General features: G+C 36.1%; 1 protein-coding gene across 2 annotated transcripts in view; it reads right to left on the bottom strand.

Moving 5' to 3' along the window:
- Positions 1-10943, bottom strand: part of LOC106533826 (netrin receptor UNC5C) — a 74079-nt gene that overhangs the window by 17039 nt on the left and 46097 nt on the right. For both annotated transcript variants that reach the window (XM_014030266.1, XM_014030267.1), the window contains exons 9-11: positions 6376-6593; positions 3938-4073; positions 2891-2978 (exon numbers count right to left, since the gene is read on the bottom strand). In XM_014030266.1, the coding sequence (XP_013885720.1) occupies positions 2891-2978; positions 3938-4073; positions 6376-6593 (442 nt within the window). The remainder of the gene's footprint in view (positions 1-2890; positions 2979-3937; positions 4074-6375; positions 6594-10943) is intronic.

Genomic DNA, 10943 nt, shown 5'->3' with positions numbered 1-10943 from the left:
AAAGAAAAATATCCACATTAAAAAAGGTCATAATCTCATTAAAAATATTGGTAATGCTRAACATCCACTTGAAATGTGTTACATGTAASACATTTCAAAGAAAGAAGAAAGAATTACCACTCAAAAACAAAACTGATGTGCTGGATTTACTTAACCACTGAGTTGATTAAACATAAAGCACATTTCACATTTTCTTTTAAAGTAAATGTGAATTTTGCTTTACATTTCATCAATTTGGTTAAGTGGAGCCACTTGAGAGAAATTGGTTAGGCAAATAAAACGCCTGTTTTTTTGAGTGCACTTTAAGAAAAGAAGTGTTGAATTTACTTAACCAAACTGGTTTCATTAAACCAAGTTGAGTAAATTGAGAAAAAGTGAAAATTTTCACTTTTTCTTTAAAATAAAACATATAATGCTTTACATTTACTCAACTACGTTTAGAGAAATCAGTCGACATAAGTAAATTCAACAATTAAGTTTTAGCGTGCTGGAAACACTTCATGATGAGTTCTGGTAATTTGTAGCATGTAAATGAGTGTTAAGTATTAAAGTAAAGAAGTAAAACCATCCTTATTTTAGGTTTTGAATGTAATTAAATAAAAGTAAAAGTTACAATTTTAAAAAATACATTGTAAAATTACAGATCCTCAAAAAATGCTTAGGTATTATAACAAAGTAAATGTTATTAGTCACTGTTTGCTTCTGCTCCCGCTAACTTGTAGCTGCAATGAATAATTTTATTTTATTATTTTTTTAATTGTTTGAACACAAAGAAGAAAGAAAGGACATAAAACTTCATTATTTACTTACAAAAGTACTTTTACTTTCCCAAATATTGTGAGCAGTTTTATGGCTTACTGAAATATMTTTTATCAGCAAAATTCACTTCTACAAAGTCCTTTTCTGTCAAGGTATTTGTACTTAAACTTAGTTATATTATATATTTGTTACACACTTCTGAGCAGGAGTGAACCAAAATGAGAGGATAGACCACATTCCTCGTGATTTAACTGTAATTTTTTCCATATCACATTTGTAAATTTGGTGTTTTTTTTCTCAGATACAATGTGCAGCAGTTTGCAGTGTATCCACAAGTTTCACCCTCTCCTGCACAGGTGTTGTATCTACATTGTGTTGTCCAATAATCGGCCAAGTTTGAAACTTTTGACTTCTAAAGCAAAGCAACGCAATCAGAAAGCTGAAAAAAACAACAATTTTTTTTGCAACAAACAATTCACGATCGCTAAAGGCATCTGCAGACTTTTTAATACAAAGTTTGATGATAGCATGTCAGATTACCTCTCGACAAACGAGGCAAAAAGAAAAACAAAAGAAATCAGAGCCTCTAAAAGTCATACAGAAAACAATCTGTCTAGTCAGCAGCAGCTGGAGTCAGTAGTTCACAGCTTAAAGCAGGAAAAAAATGTTCACAGACTGTTTTGCTTTTTATGGTACATCTGGGCTTTAGAACCCGAAACACTTACTAACTAATGGGCTCCATGCTACAGTACAGCAAAATAAAGATTCAATCTCTTCTCCTGAGAAATATGTGAGACTATGCATATTGAATGCCATTAACATTTATTATTTAGTGCTCGTCTGCCATCAGTAAATCTAAACCTAGAATGATATTTTAAGACTTTATAAAAAGGGCAATTAGCCATTGGCCATATTACTCTAGAAAATGTTTAGTCACTATGACTCAACTGGCACAGATAGAGTTTAAATACCTAAAATACATCCATCCACAGGTCATACACTGTATGCTATCTCTTACCAAACAGAAAGACAGCAAATGATGAAATGTTGTGTACATGGCTCCTTAGTTTCACTCCTAAAGCAGAAGTTTTTGCCTTGCCAAGCATAGCTGAGGTAAGTCAATGTCTCTAGCTTTGTAAGTTTTGCTTGCCAGTTATTGAGTGAAATAAAGACAGAGGACACGGGAGACATTTGACTCTCAGAAACACTGTTGCGAGTAGTGTGGGGTGTAATTGCGATCGATTGGCATTGATTGAGAAAAAGCCCGGACGAAACGCATGGGACAGAAAACATGGCTCAGACTGTGTGTCAGATTGTGTTACTTGCAAAGTGCTACAAATCCTCAACTGTTTGTTGCACACAAGTTTCTTTTTTTAATGACTCCGTGCAGATGCTTTGGGCTCAGTTCAGTTCAGCAGAAAGGAAGTGAAGGGAAAAAAGCAGGATGAAATGCAATGTGCTGGTCCTTTTCACAAAAATCTTGTAATTAAAACATAAAAATATATCTTATTTGTCTTGTGCACAGAACACAATTGTACCTCACACTTGTACAGGAAAAATAAAGATTATAATGCAAGTAATAGGATTACAGTAATCCCCAAACTAGCCACTAATCTTGTACTTATTGTGCAGAAACAGATCTGAGTGCATTTCCTTTAAAAGGCTAATAATTGTTTTTTTACATCCCATGAAGTAAACATTAATCATTTTGCTGCTCTGTAGTCAAATAATATATTTAAACTTTTGAAGACAGTGCATGATAAGTATGTTTTATTTGGCCAAAGTGTACTGGCTGTAAACTTTGAAAACCTGATTGAAATYTGAGTTCATTTTGTGGATTATAGAACAGATTATGATGTTAATTAGACTATTATGGATGGGTCAGATATCCAGTTTTAATCTGCTCAGCGCAATTCTTATTCCGATGTTAGTACTCGAGTCCTAGCAGCAGTGACCTCCACTGAATGAACCACACACAGAGGGTGTGTGTGTGTGTGTGTGTGTGTGGACATACAGCAAATAATAAATCATTCAGCTCAAACAGGACTCACACTGTGGAAGACTTCTCAAGCAAACAGAACAAACAGTAGAAAAGGGTAAAAAAGTAAGGAAAAAGACCTACAAAACGTACCTTAAGCTGTCCTTCCTGTGCACAGTCACATGCATCTCATACACCCTCCCCTGAGGAACAGCACCTGCTGGAACCAACAAGCTCACCCCTGCATGAAGGAGGAAAAGAAGGGTGAGGGAAAGAATACTAGGGGTCTCTGTGTTTAATTTCACCACAAACAGCTGAAATATTAACTATTTTATCATTATGATGAATTTTAAAGCATTGACCTTAAAGGCATCTAACATTCAACCTTCTATTAAATATATCATCAAGGAACAAAAAGCTGCAGTGTTTTATAGATTCTGAGAACTGCTTCAAATGGGCGAGTTACATTATTCATTGTTTTTGCTGTTCACGATTTTGAAAATGTAACATAAGCTCACTGAACAAAAGGAGCACATCTTATTACAATTGATATTAGAGATACATACCTGAGCAAAGATTTGATCCTTTTTGATACAGTGCTTTTTTTTTTGGAGGGGGGTGCCAAATATATTTACTATTTCTAAAGAAAATTGATCACAATAAATGCTATATGCTTGAAATTGTTTCTAATTTTTTATTTTTGGTAATATTTTAGTTTGGTCCATATCTGAGCTTTGACTTGGCTGCTCAGTAAACATTGTTTTTATTTTTAGCCTTTTTTTAGATATACAAATAGAAACTCACTATTTATTATAAAATGATTCCCTCCACGTTTCTCCTAGACCTAGAAAGTGTATCTCTGTTTACATGTCAAATGGCAAACGACTGTTTAGCTCTAATGTTCTGTTTGGCTGGCGGTCTTTTTCCTGGCATGCCACCCACTCAGACCAAATTTGTGGAATTATTTAGTTCTGGCTGCAGAAACAATATGTTGACTTTGCAAGAATTATCAGCTCATCTCTTGGCATAATTTGGATGAAACTGAATATTTCTTTTTGCATTAAACTTTGTGGTCAAACCGCCAAATTCAGCTCAAGAGTAGCCATTTAAATTTGATGCCAAGCTTTGGAATCTTTAACAATCTAATAAACCCAGTGTAAAGTAGCCAGAACAAAATATAATGAGATGTTCAGATTTTACCTGAATTGGGAACAATGAGGTGTCCTCCCTGACTGTTGAAAGACCCGTGAGCAGTGCAGGAAGGATCTCGGGTCCGGGCCAAGCTCTGYTTGCGAAGGTTCATGGTGTCACTGTTATCCAACAGAGACTGAGTAACCTGGGAACYAAAGGACATCAGTGACAAARGATGTACAATAAYAAACAGCTAATATGACCGAAAGATGTACAAAGTAAAACATGACATGATTCTGTTATGGTCTGTGTATGTGCTGAGTTCGATGCTGTTCAGCACATAATAAATTAACTGGTAACCTTTCCTCAGATAGACCTACGACAAAGGGCATAATGCATAAAGTGAGCTGCAAATATACTTTATGAAAGCTTTATGACCTTAATGACATGAACATGCATAAAATAGGAAAAAATGGACATCTGTAAGAGCAATGGCAGGTCCTTTAACAACAGATTCTTCTGAAAGTTCATGGATGTACAGAAACCTTTTAAAGGGATCCATGATTAGTTGTAACATTAGACTTTATTTGATAAACATATATTTTAACTGTAAAATAAAGACTATAAAAATACTGTAGGCTGTTTAGTCTTGTAAATTTTTAAAAATATATTTTAACACGGACAGAGCTTTTTTATTTACACGCAAAGCATTCTGGGTAAACGATGACGTGGTTAAGTCCTCGGTGTGAGTGAGCTATATCCACCCTGAAGGTTYATCTTGGACAATATCTGATGATCGACTCTTTTAAATGAAACCAGAGAGCGTTGACAGAGAGGAGAAGGTAGAAATGACTCAGCCTGMAACTGAAAATATAGATGGAGGACAACAGAGCTGCTTCATGAAGAAGAACCTCAGCTTAGCTTGTTAGCCTTTGTGCTAGCGCAGAGGCCAATACGTATTAGCTCGGCGCTAGCGCAACAAACTAACAAGCTAAACTGAGGTCCTCCATCCATATTTTCAGTTGCAGTCTGAGTCATTTTTGCGTTCCCCTCTCTGTCATGTGGATGGAGGACCTTACTGACGAGAGGAGAATGTGTAGCACTGAGCTAGTATATATATATGGTGATAGCATCGGGGCTAACGCTAAAGCTAACAGGCTAAGCTGAGGTTCTTCTTCCAWGAAGCAGCTCTGTTGTCCTCCATCTATATTTTCAGTTACAGACTGAGTCATTTCTACCTTCTCTCTGTCAACGCTCTGGTTTCATTTAAAAGAGTCGATCATCAGATATTGTCCAAGATTAACCTTCAGGGTGGATATAGCTCTCTAACAGCCTCGTGCCGATGACCTATTCATGTCATCATTTACCCAGAATGCTTTGCATGTAAATAAAATGACCCAGTCCATGTAATTTTTAAACTTAGTTTAAAAATGATAAAAACTGAACATCCAACAGTATTTTTACAGTCTTTATTTTACAGTTAAAATAAATGTTTGTCAAATAAAGTCTAATGTTACAACTAATCATGGATCCCTTTAACTGTGCAGAGTTAGTTATAAAGGTTGATGCAGCTTTTTATGTGCAGTACAGGGCATCAGTCATCTACAATGCACTGGAAATCCACAGTATTATCAAATTATATGGGTTTTTGTTATTTTTGTTATTTTATAATCAGTAAATGAATGTTGCATGGTAAATTTGCACTTAATGTGAGAGCTTAGCTTATCTGTCTGGTCAGAATTCAATTATCTGTTCAAACTAAGGTCACTCAAAGAGCGAACCATCACAGCTATATTAATAACTGTTCATTAACTAAACCTACTTTAAAAGAGCTGAAATGTTGCTTTGAATCAGAGGTAGTGGGTGAGGAGAAGAAGTTTGGATTTATAAACACCTTATGACATTTCGTTTCTTTTCTATTTTTTAAATTAAAATCTTGACCATTAGATGTTAATTCACATATAAACCAAACAAGTCTGATAAGGATTTACTGGAGTGTGATGAGGACAGAAAAGTGCCATTGGAAAAAAAAAACAACAACTCAGTTTTCTCAGGCAAGGTCAGACATAACTAGAGTAGAAGTTTCACAAGCGGAACAATTAAAAAAAATAAAAAAAACAGCAAAAGTGAAAGATGAAATCATCCAAAAGTGCCTCTCATTTGTAGAGCTCAGAGATGAGAAGCTCAGCTCTTGTATTGCCTAAGGTCAGGTACTGTGATGAAACTGAGTGGTTTCATCTGTGTTTGTGACAAGTTGCTCTCGTATGCAGCCCATGTAGTTGACAGAGCAGAAGGAGGAAACTGGGGCACCGAGCTGCATGTATACTAATAGTGTTTGGTTTTGTCTTTGACTAGAAATAGTTGTACATTTTGGTCCCAGCTGTGCTCTTGCAGAATAAGCAAACTTCCTTCCCCTTTTTTGATTTTATTCTGTGCACAGGCTAAAACAAGGTGAGGCGATGATAAAATATAACAGCAACTTAACTTGGATGCAAACGCAGCATTACCTTAGGAGACAATTTAGAGGTAAAATCTCCGCCGAGGTCATCCTGCGGTGTGACCAGACCTGATGAGTTGTAGACTTTGATCTTCAGGTTAGGGAGAGGATCCAGGAGAGGAGAGTTGGTCATTGGGATTTTATCAGAGACATCGTGAAGCGCATAAACTGGACCACGGTACATCGCAGCAGCATTCGTCAAGTCGGGAGGGGCTGTCAGAAGATCGGCTTAAAAGAGATAACAACCGGGCAAAAAATTAAAAAAATTAATAAAGGAAAAAGAAAACTGTCAAATGATGATTTGAATGAGAAAAATACAACATAAAGTGGACAGACTTTGAGCAACTGAGGTTTGAGGCAGATTGAAGGCTAAAGGTAAACACCATATAATCTCAGTATTACAACTACGATCCATAGCCGTATAGAAGATCAGTGAGCTGGAGCAAAGGGAGTAAGATGAGGCCAGGCGAGGTTACTGATAAGGTATCTGAGGCAGGTATGATAGTGTAATACAAAGGGGCACGACCTGGATGAAGGACTAGTCATGGCTGCTGCACACAGATGCTGCAAGGAGGTGGGCAGCAGGGAAAACAGAGTGGGAGTGTGTGGCTTTAAAGAGAAAATAATATACCCCATCTATGTAACATTTACATTTAAAACTTTGCTCATTACATCAGGTTAACCAGAGATTTCACGTTTTATCTTCTTCTATTGCTAATTAGAAACAAAACAGCGTTGTTATCCTCCAGCTTTTCAAACTACTGCATCCGACTCTGACATCTCTTGCATAAAAAGTTGTTTAAAATGTTACAATGCTATAAATCAAATGAGTTGTAGAGTCACAAAAAAAATTATAAAGATTATAAAAGTTTTAAATTAAATGGAATAATATGGAAAAATACTACAGTGTGTTACTGCTGTGAAAAACAACATTTTTTGAAGTATTATGAAGTTTACTTCACACATGATGTACAAGAAAGAATAACCAAATAACTTTTTTTAAAGTAAATCAGACTATGCAGGAGCAATGTCTTAGTCATTTCATGTTTCCTTTTTGTTTCTGTAGCCATTAATAAGTGGCCTTTGTAATGCAGTTTTAATTCTCAAATGTGTTACACAATGTTCCACCTGTTCTGTTCCGCCTGAGTGGAAATGATCGTGACTTTACCTGTGAATCACAGCACGTAGTTTTGAAAGTGTTGAAAATCCTTTTAAAAATGGTAATCTATGCTAAACTTAATAATAATAATAAAAAAARGCAATATTTTTAAATTAGACAATTTTAGTGCTTGAAGGAATGCTCCAGCAGCAAAGTATCATAAAAATACAAGGTTTGTTTGGTTTTCAAAACATTTGCAGGTTAAATTAGTAAATAATAAAAAAAAAATTGCAACCACACTAAACTAAAAAGTCCTGTCACACACCATTTTAGATATGATTTTTTAATGTCTAATTTACAAATAAAAGTTAGATATCTGATCAGTTTGTTAGCATTACAGTTTGTACATGCCTAGAGGCTTCCAGTTTTTTTTAATTCCATCTTTAAAGTGTATCTTACCCCCCTGTGAAAAGATAACTCCGCCCCAAGGCGAAATTTGAAAAATGCATCAAAGTGGGTGGGTGGGGGGTTGGGGGGGTGGTGATGGTGGGTTAGAGAGCAGAGGTGTGGCCAGGACGAGAGAACGTGACAGCCTCGGCTGAGCTGTCCGCCTTACAGGACAGAGGAGTGGAGCGCTCCGTGACAGCCTGATGTAAAAAAAATAAAAGCATACAGCTGCAGCTGCTCTCAAGATCACTAGTTTAAATCAGGAATAAAAGTGTTGGGTCTTGTTTGACTGAAGTTTGGTCCGTTAGGGCTGCAGCTGCCCCGCTGTGTTTCTGCCTTTTTTTCCCCTCCTGACCTCCCACTGTGCAGGACGTACTGCTGGAGAGAGAGAGTGTGTGTGTGTGTGTTTGTGTGTGTGTGTGGAGAGAGGGAGAGAGAGAGAGAGCAGCGCAGCAGTCAGCTCTCCCCACCCAGGTCAACAGACGATCATGCTAAGCTTGCTAACTGTTCCACCCTCTGACTGCTGCAGGGGCGTGTCTTAGAGAGAGGCTTTTATACCAGAACACAGCCGCTGTGACGAAACCGTGGAAAAACACGTCACAGAGGAGAGCCGTTAACCAATAAGCAAATTAGCCTGCAGTACCACTGCTCTACCCATATGAGCAGCAAAAAGACAAAAAGACGTTTTTAGACCAAATGTTACAGATTTGGACAAACACGCACAAAAACATCAAAAATGGCACAGAAACAGTACTATATAACATTTTAGACACATTCTAGACAGTTTATCAGCTAAAAAAAGTTAATTTTGGGGTAAGTTACTCTTTAACGTATATGTCTTTAACATTTTCATAAATTGGCTTAAGTCATCTGAAATGTTACAGCYTGACAGGGCCTTAAAAGATTGGCAAGAATGAAACTGGCTTCCTTAATTTGGAGTCAAACCTGGATCTTCCATATTTTAGCACCTCTTACATGCAAATGAACCAAATAACCAGGTTGGGTTTGATCACTTATTGTAAGCAATTCATCTGATTACAATAAGATTCAGATTGGCTGTCAGTTTATTAAACTGATTATTTTCTGGCCAAACAGAACAAGCTCACAGATATCTGGGCTGTGAAATCAGCTTCTTTGTGAAATGTATGTTTTTTCTATGCTTCAAAAAATGAGGGAAGAACCAACACAACTCCATCATTCTGATTTATAGGCTTTTTTTGTCTATGGAAATATTCCAGCCTTTGATTATGTTTTTTTTTTTATCTGAGTAAATAAAGTGTACTCCAATGACTCTGTAACAAGTGTCTCTAAGCTATTTTGGATAAAGGTAGGTTAGCCTAACGATCAGTCCAACAAAACCAGTAGCCAAAGATTTTGAACAAAGTATTCAATATTCAGTTGGGATTCGCAACACTGATGCATAGGAACACAGACCCAAAACAAAAATGAAACATCTAATAATTCATGTTTAATTCATTCATTTTAATTATCATTCTACTTTTCTGTATGTTTTAGAAAAAAACATTTTTTAAGTTTACCTTTACTCAAACTATTATTATTATTATTTTCACTTTTATCCATAATTTGCACAAAACATGTTTATAATTTAGACCAGATCACAATTTGTTCCCTCCATTATCTCACGGTTGATACAGAGCAGCCACATCTAATAATGCATGCATTGTTTAAAAAGAAAACAGGAGGTCTATTCATAATTAAAATAATCACAACTTGCTGAATTTTGCTTTGATCGCAATAAGGCCAGTTACCTACTGAGAATGAATCCAGCTTTGTTCACACCACCCTCTGTTTTTTTGGCCATAGAGTCTGAAATCCTGTTGTTTCCTCAATGACATCAGGCATTCTAATGTCAAAAATCTCTCATTATAACCTCATTCTACCAGCACTACACAAGCAAACACACACACACTTTCACCTATCACTCCTCTGCTTTCTCCATCACCATGCTGTTTACCCTTAAAGCCAGCGGATATTCCTGCCAAATTATCCCTGCTGAAATTTAATTAGCAACTAGTGGAAAAACCTCAGAGACAAGGAGACACAGAGATAAATTCAAGGACATAATTCTTCATTAATACCAATCAGAGGTGGTTGCTCAAAGCAGAGTGTCAAGCATCCTAATGCTGTTCAGACAAAATGTTACCACACCTCTCCACATGCAAAAACTTGCACCCCTGAACACACACACACATACACTGGCTTGTATCTCACTGTTTTCTTTGCAGCTTTTCACTTCCTTGATCTTTAATACATACTCTAACATGAATTTTAAATATCCAGCAGAGAAAAAAAAATCTAAGTGGATAAAAATTCATTTTATCTCAGTAGGTGACAACTTTGCAGAACCTTTTCTTCTTTGACTTGAGGTTGCTAATGATGTAAATCAGATAATATGGAATTAGTAGACTAACAAAAAACATGTTTACTGAAAATTAAACTCATTCTCAACTTGCCAGGAACACATTTTAAAACTTGGCAACAAAAGTTCAAAGTACAACGCAACTTGCACATCTGTGGCCGCTTTAGAGAAATGCTTTCTGATTTTAGGGCCCTGTCACACTATGTTTTCAATAACTTATACCAACATATGACAATTTTAAAGTCATCTATGTTTAAAATGGAATTGAATAAAAATCAACTGAAAGCCTATTTTAGGTGTATACATACTGTAATGCTACCGGACTAATCAAATAACTATTTTCAATAATTTAGACATTATTTCACAAGTTGTCTAAAACATAATGTGACAGGGCCTTTAGTAAGAAAATGGTAAGGTTTTCTCTGTGGGTACTAAATGAGCTCACTTTAAAAAAATATTTAAATGCAGTATATACTGTATGTACAGCGGGTAAAATAAGTATTGAACACGTCACAATTTTTCTCAGTAAATATGTTACTAGAGGTGCTAATGACGTGAAATTTTCACCAGATGTCGGTAACAACCCAAGTGATCCATACATACAAAGAAATCAAACCATAAATGTCCAGAAATGAAGTTATTTGTAATAATG

This window comes from Austrofundulus limnaeus, unplaced genomic scaffold (genome assembly GCF_001266775.1).
Source record: "Austrofundulus limnaeus strain Quisiro unplaced genomic scaffold, Austrofundulus_limnaeus-1.0 Scaffold1031, whole genome shotgun sequence".
Classification (NCBI taxonomy): domain Eukaryota; kingdom Metazoa; phylum Chordata; class Actinopteri; order Cyprinodontiformes; family Rivulidae; genus Austrofundulus; species Austrofundulus limnaeus.
This window is presented reverse-complemented; position numbering and strand designations above follow the sequence as displayed.